The 21,487-nt window shown below is 37.0% G+C and overlaps 2 protein-coding genes across 2 annotated transcripts; both read right to left on the reverse strand.

Annotated features, from left to right (window-relative positions):
* Positions 1–8,023: 8,023 nt before the first annotated feature.
* LOC148699238 (uncharacterized) lies at positions 8,024–8,586 on the reverse strand. Its single transcript, XM_088693832.1, has 2 exons — positions 8,358–8,586; positions 8,024–8,316 (listed from the first exon to the last, which is right to left on the reverse strand). Exons 1-2 carry the CDS (start codon positions 8,584–8,586, stop codon positions 8,024–8,026), a joined length of 522 nt encoding a protein of 173 aa, XP_088549958.1.
* Positions 8,587–9,058: 472 nt separating this feature from the next.
* Positions 9,059–12,107, reverse strand: LOC137721000 (alpha/beta-Hydrolases superfamily protein). Its single transcript, XM_068460130.2, has 4 exons — positions 11,270–12,107; positions 9,938–10,030; positions 9,769–9,836; positions 9,059–9,480 (listed from the first exon to the last, which is right to left on the reverse strand). Exons 1-4 carry the CDS (start codon positions 11,891–11,893, stop codon positions 9,318–9,320), a joined length of 948 nt encoding a protein of 315 aa, XP_068316231.2. The 5' UTR covers positions 11,894–12,107; the 3' UTR covers positions 9,059–9,317.
* Positions 12,108–21,487: the final 9,380 nt, after the last annotated feature.

A 21,487-nucleotide genomic window follows, 5' to 3' on the forward strand; every position in this document is an offset into this window, starting at 1 on the left:
CAATGATATTTGTGGTCCTTTCCAGGTAAAACAATTTGTGGGAATAAGCATTTTATCAACTTTATAGATGATTTTTCTAGACTTGGATATACATTTCTAATTGGTGAAAAGTCTGAGGCTCTTAAGTGTTTTGTAATCTATAAAGTTGAAGTTGAAAAACAGCTAGGTAAGGTGATTAAATTGTTAGATCTAATAGGGGAAGAGAGTACTTTGGCAGATACACTGAATCTGGGCAACAAAAGGGACATTTTGCAATATATTTGGAGAAGAAATGGCATTGTGGCACAATACACAACACCTGGAACACCTCAACGGAAGGGAGTCTCAAAGAGGAGAAATAGGACTCTCATTAGCATGGTTAGAAGTATGATGACAAGATCCAAACTGTCAGGGTTCTTATGGGGAAAAGCTTTGAAAACAGCCAATTATATATTGAACTGAGTTCTTAGCAAGTGAGGCTCTTCAACACCTTTTAAGTTGTGGCATAGGAGAGTTCCAAGTTTTGCCTATTTCCATGTTTGGGGATGTAAAGCCGAAGCTAGATTCTGCAATCTTAATAAAAGAAAATTGGATTCAAGAATAAAGTCTTGTTACTGTATTGGTAACCCTGAGAAATCAAAAGGATACAGATTCTACATTCCTCAATGCCACATTCCAATTCAAGAAACACACAATGCAATGTTCTTAGAAGACCAAGAGATCTTAGACTTGTCAAGAGAAAACTTTGTTTTTAAAGAGATTAACCAGAATAATGAAAATCCTGCACAAGCTAACTACAATCAAATCTTGTTATTTCCTCAACCAATGTCCATAAGCATTGATGACTTGACTGCATAAATGAATCTTGATAATGGGAATACCATGGAAATTGAGCAGCCTACAACATAGCCTGCCTCATCTATGATAGAAGTAAATCATCATATTTCAATTGAAGTTCCATCTCAGTTTGAACCAAGAAAATCAGCTAGAATTTGAAGATTAACCGCTGCCAATGATTATGTATATTTGCAAGAAAGTGAATTTGATATAGTGGATGTTGATGATCCTCTATCATACACTCAGGCCATAGAGAGTTCACAATCAATTTTATGGCACAATGCAATGAAGGATGAATTGGATTCCATGTTCAAAAATCAAGTTTGGACATTGGTGGAGTCAAATTAACTTATCTATAGGTTGCAAGTGGGAGTATAAAATCAAAATAGATGCTCAAGGCAGAATTGAAAGATACAAAGCAAGATTAGTTGCTAAGGGATTCACTCAAAGAGAAGAGATCCATTACAATGATACTTTTTCTCTAGTATCCTCTAAAGATTCCATGAGAGTGGTTACGTCTTTGGTTGCTCACTTTGATTAGAATTGCATCAAATAGATGTTAAAACTGCTTTCCTTAATGGAGATTTGGAAGAAAATATCTACATGAAACGGCCAACTGGATTTGTTGAAAAAGGGAAGGAAAATATGGTCTGCAAGCTCAATAAGTCAATATATGGCCTAAAATTGGCTTCTAGACAATGGTACCTAAAATTTGATCAAATTGTTATTTCTATGGGTTTTGTAGAGAATGAGTTGGATGATTGTATACACATCAAGTTTTCTGGATCAAAAATCATCATTTTAGTGCTTTATGTTGATGAATTCAATTCAAAAGCCTGTGAAAATGTTTTGTGACAATAACTCAGCTGTATTCTTTGCCAAGAATAATAGGAGAACTTCAGCTTTAAGGTTGATGGATGTAAAGTTTCTTAAAGTCAGAGAACAAGTCAAGAAATGAGTGATTGAAGTGCAGCATATTAACACTACTATGATACTTGCTGATCCCTTGACTAAAGCATTGCCTATTGGAGATTTAAACAACATGTTTCTCAGACGGGAGTGCTAGAAAGTTTTGATCAATGGAAGTAATCAATCATCTTTCAAGAGCTTGGGATTGTAGCTGTGTGAATGATATGATCTAGAACAATGAGTGCAGTCCTAATCAAGCTGAATTTAATTTATTTAATTATAGCTAATTTTCTAATTCAATTTTATGTTTTCAATAAATGTCTTTGTTTCAAGGCTCAAGCTGAAGTTTTGTAGTTTTTGGATGGCAGACGAAGTTTAGAGTTAGATTCATTTGATGCTTTGGAAAACAGTTTATCCATTTTAAGTTTATGGTTAATGAATTTTATTTAGTCACTGATATGTTGCTTTTCGTTGAGATAGACATATGTTTTGATCTTTTGAAAAGTGGGAGCATATTCTTTTAATTGATTGTTCATATCAGCTTAAGTCATGAGTTATATTTGCAGATTGGATATATGGGAGCTTAGAATCAATACTGCATTTTTTTCGTAGTCTATGGTTCTTAGTTCCTGTATTTGGAAATGCAATAGGACGCTGGTCATGATGGTGAATTCTTGAGTAAGGCCCTATGATCACTTCTTATAATTGGTAAAGCCATCTCTGAAATTGATCTCATGCTCAAGTGGGAGAATGTAATAGTATGAACATGAGATATGGTGTTTTGGCATTGGTTGTTTAAGTCCAATTGGTATAAGAAAGCCTTATGAGAAGATGTATACTAATTCTTGTTGATAAAGAGTTTTGTAATAACATTAAACTGATATGTGTTAGAAAACATAAGTTGTTTGCTATGAGGATTCTAATAGGGAATCCTTGTTATGTTATGAGAAGGTGATATATTTGTGCGTGTGTGTGTGTGTATCGTGACCTCTGCTCTCACAAATTAACGCTCTTTTTGGAACGAAGCCCTATTGGTTTGAGCTTGAGATAATCTGACAGAGAGGAGAAGAGTTGTAGTGCACTAAATTTCGATTTGCAGCATTCATAGCAACTTCAGGTGGAGGTTCTTTAAGTCAAGGTATAGCAACACTTTTATATGTCAAGTTTTGCATTTTGCTTGATTGTGATTCTAGCAATTTAATCGAGTTCATGTGTTTATGTTTTAACACTCGTCACAATGTGAAGCAATAGTCCTTATGGGCAACACCAAGAACTTTCGTCCAAAATAAAGAGTTTTAAGGGCAAATAAGGGACGAAAATTCTAACTGGTTAACCAAAAGAACCATTGCTCTACACTGTGACGAGTTTAGGAATTGAAGCTCCAATTTGTTGGAAAATGAGTTATTATTTTATTATTGTTTATGGTTTTCTTGTGGGCCAAGGATATTAGAGTTTCTTGCATGTTAAGGATTAGGGTTTTGCTTTAGTGTTCACTATATATAGTAGTGTTTGTATTAGTTAATTATTAAGTCATTCGCAATGTAGCCTCTTGGGTTATGTAGCCGTCATGGCTCTTTCGTTCACTTAATAAAATTATATTAGTTTATAGTTAGTTTGTTCATTTGTTAATTGAGCACTCTGATATTCAACTTGATATCAGAGCACTGATCCTTCAGGGTTGAATCTGTTCTTGGTAGCTAGTTTGTTTGTCTTGTCATGTTCCCCTTCTTCGTTGTGGTTTGTCGTGGTGCACTAGTTAGGGATTTGTTGCTTAAAAGAAAAGAGAGAAAAAAAATTGAATCTATTTGATGCATCACGTCATCGTCTTCTTCAACACTTGGAACAACCGCCACGAACCCGCATCACCATCCACGCGTGCTGATCTGCAGAACCATCCACCACCGCTGTTGCTCGACCACCACCCGCCACCACCGTTGTTTATAACCTGCACACTGCTGTACCATGAACCAGACCCGCATCGTACCTACACCTCGCTGCCTGCCTGAACCTTCCACTACGTTGTTGCCTTGCCACCCAGTCATGCCTGCACCACCCTGACATATCTCCAATCCGCTGGAATTACTGAGCCCAGAATCTCAAACTTGTTGGCGGCCCCTCTGTTGAGAAGCCACTGCTTGTTAGTTTGAATTGTTTACGAATCACCACTTAAAGAAAAGAAGAAGGAAAATAAAAATAAAGAGAGAGTAGTCAGGTTTTGAGGCCCACATGGGCAAGGAAGAAAATGTGTTGTTTGTCTTTTATGTTTGGGCTTTCTAAGGCCCACACGGATAACATCAAAATAACCTGTTGTTGGAGCTTCTTGTTGCTCATCGCAACGATAGTCCGAGTGCTTGGATTGGTGGCCACTCGAGTGACATTGTGATACAGTAAATTGGAATTTTTGCTTGTTGGTTCAAAAATTGGTTCGGAAGTTCACATTGGCTTTGGAATCTTGCACTTGCACCACTAGGATTGCTTTTGCTCACTTGCATGTTCGCTCGCTTGATTGCTAGCTTACTTGAATTGTTTGTCTTGTCATTTCTACCGAACGGAGCTTTTCTTGTTATGTCTGCCTAACGGAGCTTACCTTGTCATATCCACCTAACGGAGTTTGCATCTGCATCTACTTGTTGGCAAACTCATGACGTGTACCGCCATGAGTTTGACAGGGGGAGTTGGAAAATTAGTTATTATTTTATTATTGTTTATGGTTTTCTTATGGGCCAAGGATATTAGAGTTTCTTGCCCGTTAAGGATTAGGGTTTTGCTTTAGTTTTCACTATATATAGTAGTGCTTGTATTAGTTAATTATTAAGTTATTCGCAATGTAGCCTCTTGGGTTATGTAGCCATCATGGCAATCTTTTGTTCACTTAATAAAATTATATTAGTTTATAGTTAGCTTGTTTGTTTGTTAATCGCGCACTCTGATATTCAACTTTGAATCAAAGTTCATATAGACCAATGCTCCAATTTTCTCTAAATGAAAATGATCCTGGTCAAGGTCTTGATTCAAAATCCGCTGATACAACTATCTTAAGTTGCCAGTCAATATGGTAAGGAAACATTTCACACTGCTTATCATATGCAAATACATGTTAGAGGATTCAAATTAAACAAGAATTCTAGCAGTGGTTATGGAAGAGAAACTTAAGAGAATTTGAGGAAGAAGAAGAGAAGAATTTGGATCAAAAAAATCTCAGAGAATATCCCTCTGCAATCTTCCATATATTGTGGACACTCACTCTGAGCATGTGAGCTCATACATTAGCACATTTAACCGTTGGATATGAAAGAGAGATAGACATATTTCTAAATTCAATCTCAGCCATCCATTACATCTTACTCTGAGATTAAGACACTTCTCCAATGTTAAGCCCTATGAGACTTAACCAACACATTACATTTTTAACACACAAACTCAGCCTATGAGCTGAGGCATAACACAAATGTAAACTTATAATCTTCTCTAATTAGTTCATCAATTTACACACTAACACTCCCCTTTAAATTGTGGACTGATTTCACTCCAAGAAGATCTCTAAGATATGTGTATTGCTCCTTCACCAACGCCTTTGTAAAAATGTTAGCAACTTGCTCTTTTGTAGGATAGTGAATCAAGTCAATCACTCTTTGTTGCAATGCCTCCTTGATGAAATGATACCTTCTGTTGATATGCTTGGTTTTTTGATGAAATATGGGATTTTTAGTGATAGCAATAGCTGAAGTGTTGTCACAGTTCAATGGTGTTGCAATAGATTGCATTTCACCAAAATCTTCCAAAACAAATCTTAACCAAGTGGCTTGTGCAGTTGCCTCCGATGCACTGATATACTCTGCTTAAGCTATGGATAAAGCAACACATTGTTGCTTGACAGAAGCCCAAGAAAAGAAACCACTACGAAATGTAAAAGCATAACCAGATGTGCTCTTCATATTTTTTTTCTGAACCACTCCAATCATTATCACAAAAGCCTATCAGAATTGCCCATTTGCCTTTCTTGTACTCTAAACCAAAATTCAGAGTTCCCTGAACATATCTAAGTATCTTCTTTGTTGTCCCATAGTACTTGTTAACAATGCATGAACCTTGCTAACAGACATACAGCATACATTATATCAGGCCTTGTTGTTGTGAGATACAGCAAGCTTCCCACAATTTTCCTATATTGAGATTCATCTGCAGCTCCACTGTCATCATCCTTTCTCAGTTTGTCATTTGGTACAAGTGGGATGCTCACAGATTTACAATCCTGGAGCCCAAACTTCTTCAACATAGTTGAGGCATACTTCCTCGGATGTATGAACATACAGTCTTCAGTTTGCATAAAATGGTGCAACAAGCCCAAATCTGTCATTTCATACTTGTGCATAATATCAATCTTGAATTCCTCCATTAGCTCCTGAAAACTTCCAATATAGACCATATCATCAACATATATAGACACAATGATCAAATCTGAGTCTCCTCTACACTTAGTATATAATGTTGCCTCACTGATACTTTTTTTGAAACCACATTACGCAAGATAAGAATCTATCTCTCCATACCAGGCTCTAGGTGCCTGCTTCAATCCATACAAAGCCTTGTGCAATTTGTACACCTTATCCTCATCTTCTTGCACAATGAATCCATCTGGCTGATCTACATACACCTCCTCTTCAAGTACCCCATTTAAGAAGCTGATTTCACATCCAATTGAAACAGCTTTCAATTGTTCTTTGCAGCCATTGCAATAAGAGTTCTTATGGTATCCAACCTTGCCACGGGTGCCAAGGTTTCATTATAGTCTATCCCAGGCTTTTGTGCATAGCCTTTTGCAACTAGCCTAGCCTTATTCTTTTGAACCAAGCCATCTAAGTTCAACTTAGTTTTATACATCCATACCCCAATCATAGGCTTATCAAATAGTCTCTTTACCAGTTCCTATGTCTGGTTCTTCTCAATCATGCTCATTTCATCTTCCATTGCCTTTTTCCATGCCTCATCCTGTGCAGCTTCATTAAAATCTTCGAGTTCAACAATGCACAAATGACATCTCTCATAAATCTCACTCAAGTTCATGTACCTCACTGTAGTATGATCATACTAAGATGAAGAACTTGAACTGCTTGGTTCACCAGAGACAGTAGCTAGAGAGTTTTCAATCTGGACTTGAGAACATCCAGATACAACATCATTATTAACTCCATTCATTTCCAGATATTCATTTGCAGATAGTGGAATGCATACTTCTTTGACTTTGTGCTTCTCCTAGTCCCATTTACCATTCTCATCAAAGATTACATCCCTGGATAGCAAAACCTTTTGAGTTGCAGGATTTAGCGCCATATACCCCTTCTCACAGGCACCATATCCAATGAAAACACCTATGACACTTGTTTCTTCTAATTTGTACCTCAAATTTCCTGGAATAAAAGAGTAACACACTAAACCAAACACTTTCATGTGTTTAATCCCAGGTCTTTTTCCACTGAATTTCTCAAAATGTGTAATGTTCCCCAAAGCCTTTGTAAGACTTCTGTTTAGCAGGTACACATATATGTTCACTGCTTCACACCAGAGATTGTAAGGGAGTTCTTTCTTATGAATCATGCATTTTGCTATCTCGTAACCATGCTCGGTCATCTATCCTACACTTAGCAATTTTTTTGCAAGACCAGGTACAAGCATAACTTCCTTTATATATTTCCTACCCTTCATTGTTTCAATGATCAATGTCCATTTTCCTGCCACTTCAACCAAGACTCCAGTGCCTACTTGGACTTTGGCTTTCACCCTTCTGTCAATGTCAACAAGCAAATCTTCCCTGGATGTCATATGATTACTACATCCATTATCTATGTATCATTCATCACTTATCTTCCTTACTTCTCCAGAATGATTAGTATAGAATAGGTTTCCAGTTTCTTCAACCTGATTAGCAAAATTCACTTGTTGCATAGCCTTGTTTGTATTACAGTATCTTGCAATATGCCCAATTTTGCTACTTATGACACTTGACCTTGTTCTTAACCCAACACTCCCCATAGTGAAGTCTATCACATAATTTACACTTATCCCCAGTGTTATTTGCATCATTCATCACAGAGAAACTAGCCTTACTACCCCAATCAGCCTTGTTACTCCACTGTTTCCCTTTTGGCCTAAAGTTTTTCTGGTATTTGATATTGTTTGTTTGACCATTAAACCTATTTGATTTTGATGCAATGTTCAAACTAACAAATGCTTTCTCCATACTTCTTTCACCATGTCTATCAAGCCTTTGTTCATAACCCTTCAAAATTGCAACAACATCCTAAGCATCTATGGTATCCAAATCCTTATTATTTTCTATTACAGCTGCATCATAGGATTTAGGTAAGCTAATCAACAATTTCTGAACAATTCTTTGATTACTCAAATCTTCACCATAGCTTTTCATTTGATTAATCAGATCGAACAATATAGCAATATACACAGAGAGAGATTCACTATCATTCATGCGAGTATATTCAAAATCTCGTCTAAGACCTTGAAGTTTCACAGATCTTACTTGCTTATCACCAACGAATTCTTGTTTCAGAATGTCCCACGCAGCCTTTACATTTCCTGGGTTGCGATTCACAGGAAAATTTGATCTGAAACAGCACCTTGGATGATTCCAAGTGCTCTAGCATCCTTGACCACATTCTCACGCATCAACTTCTTCTCCGCCTCTGTGAGCTCCTTTTCCTTCTTCACTGGAGTTTCATACCCATTTTCAACCAGATCCCACAGTTTGTGTGAACGGAAAATGGTCTTCATTTTGATTTGCCAGAAATCAAAATTTTTGCCATTGAAGACTAGGGCTCTGAGTTCTCCTCCTCCAGATCCAGCCATGTTAAACTTGATCGCTGATATGAACTCGAATCATTGCAATGAGCTTTTGCTGTGAATCCGAGCTCACCCCTCTCACAAACACGACACCCAGAAATTCAAACCCAACCTGGCTCTAAGGCCATGTTAGAGGATTCAAATTAAACAGGAATTCTAGCAGTGGTTATGGAAGAGAAACTCAGAGAATTTGAGGAAGAAAAAGAGAAGAATTTGGATCAGAAAAATCTCAGAGAATATCCCTATGCAATCTTCCATATATTGCGGACACTCACTCTGAGCATGTGAGCTCATACATTAGCACATTTAACCGTTAAAGGTGAGAGAGAGATGGACACATTTCTAAATTCAATCTCAGCCATCCATTACATCTTACTCTGAGATTAAGACACTTGTCCAATATTAAGCCCTATGAGACTTAACCAACACATTACATTTTTAACACACAAACTCAGCCCATGAGCTGAGGCATAACACAAATGTAAACTTATAATCTTCACTAATCAGTTCATCAATTTACACACTAACAATACAAGCATTAGAAGAAAGATCTGCATAAATCATGTTTTAATGGAAAACGAAGCATTTTTCTGTCTTCTGAATATAAAAAATAATTACTAGCATAAAATTCAACTCGCACAGAGAATCCACCATACGGAACCTCTATCCAGTAGTGTAGGTTTAAATGAAAATCAGAAAATGATCATCTTGATTAGTCGACACCTTTTCTTGGCATTTCAATCCACCTTGCGGCCGTTGCTGTGGTTTTTATGTTTAGCTGTAGGGAGAGGATCCATGAGGAAAGACTTCATGTGCTTGCACATCTCTTTCGGTTTCTCTGCATTTATAGCATGCCCTGCGTTCTTTATGATCACTAGGTCTGCACTCTCACCTATTTGCCTGCAAAGGGAGAACAGTAAGACTAAGCGCTTTTCCAAAATTTGATTTGTAGACCTGCTCAATTTCTGCAAGGATCTCTATGTAAGGATTTTAAGATCAAGTAGTCTTCCCATTGAAGGATGTACAATCATTCGTTTTGCAGCAGTAACTTAGAGCAACCAAAAGAGTAGAAGTGGAGATAACCAATGATTTTGGTTTATCTCAATCATAATGTTCTGTACTTCATTCATGCAGCAAATATTTCTAGAAGTAACAATGACATTGAAATAATTAAGCTGCGCGATTTACCTTTTTAATCGGTGCGCCAATTCCAGTGGGAATACCAGGTCATGCTCTCCCCAGATGATAAGTGTAGGCTGCATCAAGAAGAAATTAAGCCCTTGAATACTCCAGAAAACCAAAAACGATAAACAGCCACCTTTATTAGATTAATAACTTGAATATAATGCAAAATTACATGGTTTATCTTCGGAAGATCAGACAACTTCCTGTCCTTGTGTAGTGCTTGAATCAATTCTTTCCTCTCTTGAAGATGTTCTGAACACATCACCTGCAGCCAGTGCCAACCAAACTCATAAGACAAGTTTCAGGTTAAACTAATACAAGTATTCCATATCGCACTCGGAAAAGAGAAACATTTAGCACTAACATTTTAAATTCATATGAAACAAAAAAAGGACTGACATCACAATCATGTGGTGAGAAATGAAATTTATGTACTACTATTGCCGCCCAGCAGAATCAGCGGCAATCAAATATTTTATAAGCACATTATTACAATGAATTGCAGTTTCTAGCAGCCTAAAGACTCCAATTCACAGTGGGGAGTTGTTATTGAGTCACACATACTCCTGAATTAACAAGGGAAAGCTGTGTGTCTATGATACTACTTCTATTGCTAGGTAAAGCAAAGTCCAAAACAGACATCAAAAGAGATACAAATTATTGTCGCTGACGGTAATAGACCAGAACAGAAGAAAGGTATGTTTATCCCGAAAACTGACGGTGGTAGTCACTAATTCCTAAAAATTGGTATTTGTATCATATCATGCTGTACACGTATTCACAAACACAAACATTGCTTTCAATGTTTGCTTGGATGCTACCCTCTCACAGTTTGAAAGCCTGATTCTATTGGTCACTAGTGAACGAATCGAGAATTTATTTAGTTTTTGATTCATGTATGATCCCAGAAACTGTGTGAATATGCTATAAGCTTCTTCCACCTACTCCTCCCCTCCTCTCTATTTCTTTTTAAAGTTTGTTTCAAACTACTTTGCATATACAAAATACAGTACTGACATGTATGTTTCTGCAGAGCAGCAACAGTATTAATTTGCACACTTATCAGGCTTCAATTATTAGGAGGAAGAATTAAAACTTTAATTTGACTTTGCAGAAACAGTATTAATGTGCACACTTATCAGGCTTCAATTATTAGGAGGAAGAATTAAAACTTTAATTTGACTTTCTGAATAAACTTCTAAATTGCAAACAGGAATCAAACCCAATACTATACACCAAGAAACATAGAAATTCATTCCCAATCCAGAAAATGATTAAAAATCAGAATCTAGTTGGGGAAATAAATCAAAATCAAATCTCGACGACATATCAATCAAATATAGACAACTTTGATGATCAAAATATCAAAACTGATCACTTTAGCAATTAGGATTCGGAAAATGATCATTCCGGCCAATTTCTCAATAAAATATGCAACAAAACTATTATTAAAGGGGAAGTAAAGTAAAGAGAGGAAATCAAGGCAGAGAACTGGGTAAATTACCTCAATGAAATCATTGAGAAAACAAGAGGGGATATTCTTAACAGGCTTGTAAAAAGAGATCTTCACCAAGTCCCTAAAATGCTGAGGCTTCTGGGGCAACAAAACATTCATGGCCTCCTCCACGCTCTTCACCTGAAACATCCCATTCTCCATATCCTTTTCCTCCGTGCACACCCCGGCGCAGCACAGCACCAGTCTGTCTATTCTTTCCCCAAACTGCGCCGCCATGCGGTAGGCCACGAAGCCGCCGTAGCTGATGCCGGTGACCATCATTTTCTTGACTCCGTGGGCGTCCATGAGGGCCATGACGCAGCGTGCCTGGAAAATCTCAGAACGTTCAGGGCGGGAGGAGTAGGAGTCGCCGAAGAAGACGAGGTCGGGGATGTAGAGGTTGAAGCGGGAGACGAGAGGGGAGACGAAGTCGTGCCACTGCCACATTGCGTTGGCGCCGATGCCGTGGATGAGGAGGAGGGTGGGTTTGGATGGGGAGTGGTTTTTGGGAGCCCAGCAGTGCATGACGGTGCCATCGCCCAAATCGGTGGTGGTGGACTTTAGGCCGGAGGAGGAGAAGGAGTAGCGGAAGCAGCGGTCGCGTGACGCTACTATGCTGAAGCACCCCGGCATTTTTATTCTTTATTTTGTATGAGAGTTCGGGGCAGAAGAAGAAAATGGCGGGAGGTTGGAGAGGGAGGGTGTGTCAATGGCGGGAGAGAATCTCTGGTATGGCGGAGTAGTTAGCTGCCTTTCTTTTTTTAGTTTTTACAAAGCGACGACTAGTATTTTATGTGATTAATGGTTGAGGGCAGGATATAAAATTCAAAGAGAAAAACAAAACAACGGAAAATGGATCTTCTCTTCTCCACTTATATTGACTTGGTGGCATCTACAGTCTAGAATCTAGAACCTAGTCTCTACCCTCGTCTTTATTTTGGGTGTATTTTACTACTTTTCACCACTGTTTTAAAAATTCCCACCTAAGGCCGCATATGCACCCATGTAAGCGCTAGGTAACTAGCCACCATCTCAATTAATGTTTAGGCGTTTGAAAATTAAGAAATGGCGTCTAGACCTACTGAGGCACTCGTCTAAACAGCCTAACCCGCCCAAATCCCCCTAGGTTGCGACTCACTTAGACAGAAATGGATAATTTTCATTTTGCATTTTATTTTTTCAATAAGTTGTTGTTGAATACTTAAATGAACACACATTATATGTTAGTTCTAACGTTTTCATTATGTTCCAATAGCTCATAATACATATGTCATTCTATTTTGTAGTTTATGATGAAATTATATATATTTTAAGCATAAACATACATTTATTTATACGAAATATAATAGATTTAATTAAATCCGTCCAAGCGCCTGCCTAAACCCCTCCTAGCCATCTAGGCGCTAGGCCTCAGCTTGCCACCCGACTAGCGCCTAGCGTCTTTTAGAACCTTACTTTTCACTTTCTTCCTTCTTTTTTATTTTTTCTTTTTTTTTATTTTTTTTTTATTTTTTAACAAACGATGGGTTTATTTGTTAAGGGGGTGAGGAGTGAGCTAAGCCTTTTAATGGAATTTCCATAATAATACGGTTCAACTTTACTTTTGCATGAGAATCAAACCTAAAACTTTTCACTAACAAATAAAAAGGAATAACAGTAGACCTTAGTACTAAGTAGCACATTCTTCCTTTTGTATATGTTATCCATGGAATGAGTAAAAGTGGAAGTAAAATGTTAAAAAGAAGAATTCTCATTAATTATTGTATTTAGAAAAGATTAAAATTTTAATTAAAATTAATTAGTAGGACAAGTGGCAAACTATAATAGGATGGATAAAAGAGAGAGAACGTGCATAGCAAAAATGCACCCCCTGTTGTAAAATCGACGATGTGTGTACAATGGAATAAATAAAACAAGACACAAAATTTACGAGGTTCCTCTACAGTCAGTGTGACTGGAGTACGTCCTCGGGCAGTAGTGGTGCTTTCATTATAATTGGAATAATAGGAGTACAAAGATAACTCTATGTATTCTCTCCTCTCCTCTTCCTCTCTTTCTGTTTTTCTCTGTCTGCTCTTTCTCTCTGTGCTCTCTCTTCAAAGCATACGGAGTGCTCTATTTATAGAGCAACTCCAATCACACATCTTTGACAATATAATCTCCACATATCAATATTCTGCCAAGGTTTTCAACCCTTTGGCAATGTTTTCAATGTTGTGGCAGGTATTCAATACTGTGGGCATTCATTACCCACTAGTATTTTCAACACTCCCCCTTGGATGCCCACATATCAACATTAGTTGCCTCGTTAAAATCTTGATCTATTTTTGGATGCTCTCCCTTGATGAGTTTCTCCCCCTGATTTCAAATTCTTTAGGCTGATCATTGATCCTGCTACTTTAGTCTCTTAGGGTTGATAGTTGCCGAATGAGGTGTTTCACTTGTTGTTATCTTTCCACAGACTTGTTCTTGAACTGGGTTGGAGGGCCTTCTGCTAGACTTCCTCCAAAGGTCTGAATTTACCTATTTTATCTGGAGCTGAATTTGATTTAAGGGTGGTGGACACTTGATCTTGAATCGGACTTGTGATTTCTTCAAATGCCGTCTAGACTTGATCTTGAATGAAATTGGACCATGAGGAGCATCATGTGACAAGTGATCTTAGACTTTGTCGGGGATGAACTGACATGTGTTTGTTGTGGTTGTCTCCACAGGCTTCAATGTATCATTTTCACTTACCTTACTTGCTCCTTTGCAGAAGTGGTATTTTCCTTATGCAGGTTTGGCATCTTCTCGTGTAGTATTTGTCCTCTGATACAGGAGTGGGATGCAAACCTTGTATTTGAATGGACCATCACTTCTTGGTGGCAACGCAAGTTTGAGTGGAGGTTCCGACATATTGCTTTCTCTGTCCTTGTCTTGGCAGGTAAGAACAAGGACAAAGGAAAGGACAGGGAGATTACATGATATGAGATACTCTTGCTCTCGTCCCTGATGATATGAAATACTCTTGCTCTGGTGTGACTTGTTTGTAGAGGTATTCTCAGAGAGGAAGAAAACTGAGTATTTCGAGATACTTTGTGAAAGATGCATTCTCGGAGATGAGGAAGAGTTAGATATTTTTCAGTTCTGCCTTGCCATGGAGGACAGAGGTTGACATATATATGGATTTCCCAATAGCAGGTAGTAGTGCTGTGCCTTTACTCTTGTCAGCAACTGTGGTGTAATTAGAACAGTAAGATTCACGCGTTTTCAACTTTGTCAAAAGTTGCACGTGATATCCAAGAGCTGAGATTGCGTCTGAGAAATGTTGACAGAAGTCATGCAGGGAAATCCGGCTTTTGAAATTCGAAAATCGGTGTCTCTTCGATTTTTGAATAAGTGGTCATGTTGCCCCTTCTTTTATAGAGATATCAATTTTGTTCAGAAACACTCAGAAAATTGTTGCCTGCAGAAATTTCCCTTTCTTGCACTTCTGAGATTTTATCTGACTTCCTTCATTATTTCTGAAAATGGCTTGCCCATCTAACATTTGCTTAGATTTGAGTCTCAGAATTGATACAGACGAGCAGCGTCAGGATAACATATGGCGCCCGTCCTTCTCATCTTCTAATGGTCCTCTTACGGTTGGGGACTCTGTGATGAAGGATAACATAACTGCTACAGTGGTAGCCAGGAATCTTCTCACTCCAAAGGACAACAGAATCCTTTCAAACCGGTCTGATGAGGCGGCAGTTCAAGACTCATTGGCTCTCAGTGTTCAATGTGCGGGCTCTGTATCCAATATGGGCCAGCGCTTACTTGCTCGAACTCACCAAGTTGAATCATTAATGGCTGAGGTGGCAAGTCTTAAACAAGAGATTAGAGGGCTCAAGCATGAGAATAAAGTGTTACACATGCTTGCAAATAATTACTCTACGAGCATGAAAAGAAAGCTCGACCAACTACTGGAATCCGAAGGTCGGACTCAAAATGACAATCGGGGGTTCGAGTCTTTATTCCAAAGACATCCATTGTCTTAGCTGTCTGGAGTTTCACCAAGTATTGAGACTCCAAATAATCAACTTCTGGTGTTTTCCCCTTCTGGGGTACTTCCGAGTACTGAGGCTTCACATGAGCAACCTTTGTAAAGGTTCCCTCCTGTTTGTTTGTTTTAACTCATGTGTATGTAATTTCTCGGAGATATTAATATATAAGCTTTATTTCATTCAGTGTATTGTGTTAAATACAATAAAGCATATATTTCACTAAGATGTGGTACTTCTGGACCAAATATCAATTTATCTTTACCCCTCGCGAAGATAAATGATTATTCTCAGTGTCTAAATCATTTGAGTATTCAACTCATAATCTTCAATCCATATGATTCTTTAATATCATAAACATCATGGATAAGATTCGTGTTGGCATATTGTTCGATTCTGCAGTTCGAGACAATATTTCTCTCAACACTTTATAATCTTTCTTGACTCTTCAGGAGTCCCAATTTAATATCATCAACTCTTGCAAGAGATTTTAGTATGTTGCAACAATACCATAATGCAAGTACTTACTAAGACAATTTATATCATCCATTGGTATTGGGTACATATTTCATGCTTTACCCTTCCGGGGCTTTCTTCAAGCAATTTGAATCCTTCAGGGATTTTCTACATTTCATGACACATTTTCCTTTAGAATTTATACAGAGCAATTTGCTTCCATGTATATTTGAGGGATTTATTTATGGAGATATTATGTGGGCGACTCATAACCCTTCATATATAATTCTCCATTCATATGAACTCGTTTCCAACCTTGTGTCATATCATGTGAGTGTATTTCACAGTATTACAAATGCCCATATGTAACCTTTTAGGTTCAACATCTTTTGGCTATTTGTATTGTATCCAAGTATATAGGTCTATTTTTCCACGTTCTTACAAAATTATAATGGATTTGCCTTTATCCATTTTTAGCCCATAATTTTGTTGATGGAAAAAGAACGGGACTCAATATCACCACAGCTCATTGATGAAATTTAGTAGCTACTTGTAAAAACCAAAATTACCATTGGTTATCATCAATTTGTGATCCCATATTCTCATGTACATGCGCATGCATAAAAGCTTTTCATTTCTTTTGGATATCCATTGCCTCTTCAAGGGCATTACACTATCTCTTCCAGGATAGTTATAATTTAGAGAATGCGGATCATAACCTCTTTTTGAGCGTTATAGAGCTTGGATTTTAATCTCCACTTCGGGAGTTGAGTCATTGGAACCTATACATCTATCATGCTTCATGCATGCATGAGACATCAATATTCCCATGTCCACGGATTGACCTTTTCGGGACAAGTATCCTTGCAACAACTGTCATGCGTCAGGCATGCGACGGTTATGCAATAGTTCAGTAGTGCCATATTCTTCTTCTTTCGAAGGACTGATCCTTTTGAGTTTGAGGGTCTGCCACGCTTCAGGCGTGCAACAGATAAATCTTTTGCTGCCATATTATTTTGTCCAACAGGGACATTAATTCTTGTAGGCACATTTGCAGCAAGTATATGTGATTTTATCACTTTCGTTTCATCATTAAATGCATCTAGCATTTGATTTGCATATCGTTGCATCATTCAATTATTCTCACTTCGTTTGTATATTGATTGCTTCATGAATCAAAATAAGACAAATTCTTTTCGTTCTTCTGGAACGGTTTTTTTTTTTTTTCTCATCATTCTTCTAGAATGATCTTTCCTCATCGTTCTTCTGGAACGAAGTTATTTTCTCCCCCTAACGGCGGGAAAATTGTCTTATCAAAATGACAGTCCGCAAACCACGCGGTAAATATATCCCCTGTCAAGGGTTTTAAATATTGAATGATAGATGATGTTCAACATCAATGCCTAATCCGCAATGATGCTTCATTTCAGTATGTTGTGGCAGTGCAATAGGCACATAGATAACACAACCAAAAACTCGTAAATGTATAATGTTTGGCTGGTTCCCAAACACGAGTTGTACTGAGAAGTATTGATGGTTATCAACAGGTCTCAACCAAATCAATAATGCATCATGTAAAATGACATGTCCCATGTAGTAAATTAGCAATTTCATTTTCATGAGCAGAGCGCGGGTAATCAATTTCATCCGCTTAATAAATGCTTCTGCTAAACCATTTTTTTTTAGTATGGACATAAGGAACTTCTGGTCCTTATTTAATAGTCTGCAGACTGAGACTCTTATGGCTTTTATTGCAATTAAGTTGAGGCACTTTGGCTCTTCAAACTTAAGGTACTTATCAAGGAACTTCATGTCCTAATCTTGAGGATCAAGGGACTTCATGCCCGATCTTTTTGTTTGATGGAACTTCAGGTCCAATCATTTTTATTTGATGAGGATCAAGAAACTGCAGGTTCTGATCTGATCAATGAACTTCGGGTCCAGTATGTACTCATCGTAACAAAAAGAAGTACAATAAATAAATGAAAGCAATATGCGGTAATTCCAGCCATAATGAATAAATTGCATTTAAGTAAATAAAGCTTGTGACAAGGGCTTTAATTCAGCACCATTCACATAAATCAAAACTTAAAGCAGTAGGCGGTAAAACCGTCCATGATAAATAAATTGCTTTAAAGTAAATAGAACTTGTGAAAGGGTTTTAAACCAACACCAATTCACATAAATAACAAGAAGTATCATACCTCCTTTTATTTATTATTTTTCTTTCTTTTTGTCAGCACTTATTCAAACCTTACTTTTCTTATTTCTGTAGCATGGTGCCATGCACCAACAGAAACCATTTATATCATTTTGACTAAATGGTGTCATGCACCATTCTGATCCTTTATATATATATATATATATATATTTCTTATGTTGCAGTCAACATCCCTTTTTTTTTTCTTCTTCACATGTGCCTTACCATTCCATCAATCCCCCTTTTCTATTATTTTTCTTCTTCTCTGTCTCTGCCAGTCTCGAAACACAAGGCCAGCTGGGTAGTTATGGAGGTTGCCCAAATTCAATTCAGAGACTGGCGTTGTTCTTGCATGACCCAGGGAACATGACATCGTTAAGCAAGAACCTCCTTACAGAGACATAGATGACAGTGGGGTTGACAGAGGCACAAGAGAGGGAGGCCTGTGTGGATTCATTCTTGCCATCACCATCTCAAACAACCAAGTATTCATGGGAGTTCTCAAGATCCATAAACAACGTGATCTGGGTTTCCAAGTCTGATGAGATTCTTCTGGATCTCTGGAAACCAGTTGTCAAGTACGAGTTTTCTCATCTCGTGACGACTTCAGGTCGTAAAATTTCAATTCTCATCGGAATTCGGTGGGGCGCTTCTGGCGCAGTGGGAGAGACGAAAAATGGACATACCTTTTATTCTGTGAGATTTTAGATGACAGAGGTGAGAGGTGGATAGTGCTTCACCGGATTTATGGCGTTGTGCTTTCCACTGACATGAGAGCTTCTCGTGCTGATAACGTGTTGTAAAATCGACGATGTGTGTACAATGGAATAAATAAAACAAGACACAAAATTTACGAGGTTCCTCTACAGTCAGTGTGATTGGAGTACGTCCTCGGGCAGTAGTGGTGCTTTCATTATAATTGGAATAATAGGAGTACAAAGATAACTCTATGTATTCTCTCCTCTCCTCTTCCTCTCTTTCTGTTTTTCTCTGTCTGCTCTTTCTCTCTGTGCTCTCTCTTCAAAGCATACGGAGTGCTCTATTTATAGAGCAACTCCAATCACACATCTTTGACAATATAATCTCCACATATCAATATTCTGCCAAGGTTTTCAACCCTTTGGCAATGTTTTCAATGTTGTGGCAGGTATTCAATACTGTGGGCATTCATTACCCACTAGTATTTTCAACACCCCCTTTATTTTATTTCATTTTTTGTGTCAAATAGTGGAGTAGCTAATTTGAGATGTGAAATTAGTTGGTATAATTTTATAACATTCAAGTAATAAATTATCTCAAACAAATGAAGGATCTATAAAAGTATTCGATCAATTTGATGATCAAAATTTAATTTTCATTTTAGTTAATAAGCTATTAAAGATCTACCTACCCTATAATGGTGTCCAACAATATTAGTCATTTTCTAAATTTGAAGGTCTTAATGGTATAAGTAACTTTAAGCTTGGTACATATTTAACTCAATTGAAGTAATAATCCCTCAAATTGTAGCAATGGTCCCTTAACTTTAACTCTATTGGAGCAATGGTCCCTCAACTGAAAATCCATTACCATTAGTCCCTCAACTTTAATCCAACTGGAGAAATGACTTCTCAACTTTAACTCAATTGGAGCAATAATCCCTCAAACTTTAACCTAATTGTAACGATGGTCCTTCCAACATAATTCATTTTGACAAAATTTTGACGAAGTTGATGAAAAGAATCATAGCTACATGTTTTGATTAGTTGAGGGATCCCAATTGTAGCAATGGTCCTTCCAACATAACTTATTTTGACAAAATTTTGACGAAGTTGACGAAAATTATCATAGCTACACATTTTGATGAGTTGAGGGACCAATAGTAATGAATTTTTAGTTGAGGGACCATTGCTCTAAATTGATTAAAGTTGAGGGATCATTATTACAATTTACTTAATGGTATAAGTAGCTTTAAGCTTGGCACATATTTATGCTATATTTTATTACTATGTCATCCACATGATGTAACATGTAATATGTCAGATACTCAATCAACATTCAATGAGATGATATAAACTAAAGTTTTAATAAGAGGTAAGGGTATAATTTCTAAGTTTTCTAAAATTTATATTTTATTCCATAGTTTAATGCCACATGATGTACTTTCACTTCAAAAAAAAAAAAAAAAAAAAAAAAAAAACAAAATGCCACATGATGCTCCACGAGACAAATTCGAATCCTTTTTGTGAGGATTCTGGGGATCTGTGAGGCGAGGATATGTGAATCATATCCGTTCATTGTACATCGTGCAGTCAGAAATTATTTTAAATATTTTTATTTAAATACAAACAGTACCTGATAAAAACAGACTGCAATATGTATGATAAATAGACAAGATTTACAGATCTTCTGAATCCTCACCAAAAAGATGGAGAGAGGATCTTATTGGCCACAAGACATATTGAACTAATATTCAATGAAATAAAATTATTGATTGACTTATTATATACAAACAACCTAACGTTTACAAATTTCTTGTCACATCATGTGGTATTAAATTAAATTAAATCAATAACATGGTATGATAGTATACCACTTATATACTTTATTTATTATGAACAGAGACTTGGAAAGTAGATGATTCGATTCGAAAAATCAAAATAAAACAGAGTGCCGTATTCGAAGGGAGTGTTATGTCATATTTGTTTGATTACGTGGGATCATGTATAGAGCTAATCTTTTCTTACTTGGTCGTGATACATACATGTATTAATGTAAAATAGTAAAATGCAATTGCAAGTGGTGAAATGGTCGTAAATGATTAGTGAAAATCTAAAACAAGTTTGTTTAATTAAACAACTGTGTTTAATTAAGAACAATGGTTTAATTAAACCAGGAAGTATATAATAAAATAAAACGACGGTTCTGTTGCAGTCATATTAGAATAAGAATGTGATTGTGTAAATTCTAGTATATATGAGAATATATCTTCTTGTTAGGACTAGATTACCTATTAAATATTGTAATCCTAAAGGTAAGGAATTAACCTTCCCTGCTACTATAAATAAAGGCAAAAAGAAGTGGAATAACACATACCCACAATTACACATATCTCTCTTCTCTCTCTATGCCACACCCTCTCTCTCTTTCTGGCCTCCATAATTGTTCAGTAAATTAGGCCTACAACACGTTATCAGCACACTCTTGACGCTGCGCTAAGCAGAGTTTATCCTCCAATCAGGGGAGTATTACGTTTTAATTATTCTTTTTATGATTGATTTATTATTTTATTAAATTAATCTACATGTTATTGATTCAATTTAATCTTTCTATGTTGAAAACGTGATACAACGCATTGGAGATGCAATTCCGGCTTTCCAAGAAGGAACTTCTACAAATTCAAAGGTTTTTGTTGTTTTCTACCAATCAGGTATGCTTTAAAGCATGAAAACATTCCCCATGATGCATGAACCCCCCTATGTTTATATTTTCCTTCTGATATATATATTGTATTTGTTCATATATTTGTTTCATGCATTACACAATTAAATCTCTATGTGGAATTTG

Source organism: Pyrus communis, chromosome 1, assembly GCF_041283825.1.
Source record: "Pyrus communis isolate YQ-2024b chromosome 1, ASM4128382v1, whole genome shotgun sequence".
NCBI lineage: Eukaryota > Viridiplantae > Streptophyta > Magnoliopsida > Rosales > Rosaceae > Pyrus > Pyrus communis.

Bases quoted from the DNA above. Each gene is read 5' to 3' on its own strand.
- LOC148699238 (XM_088693832.1), bottom strand. From the start codon at position 8,586: ATGGCTGGATCTGGAGGAGGAGAACTCAGAGCCCTAGTCTTCAATGGC. The intron at 8,317-8,357 runs GTGCTGTTTCAG...ATCGCAACCCAG, and splicing joins AGCACTTGGAATCATCCAAG to GAAATGTAAAGGCTGCGTGG.
- LOC137721000 (XM_068460130.2), bottom strand. From the start codon at position 11,893: ATGCCGGGGTGCTTCAGCATAGTAGCGTCACGCGACCGCTGCTTCCGC. The intron at 9,837-9,937 runs GTAATTTTGCAT...TTCTTGATGCAG, and splicing joins ATCTTCCGAAGATAAACCAT to CCTACACTTATCATCTGGGG. The intron at 9,481-9,768 runs GTAAATCGCGCA...CTCCCTTTGCAG, and splicing joins TTGGCGCACCGATTAAAAAG to GCAAATAGGTGAGAGTGCAG.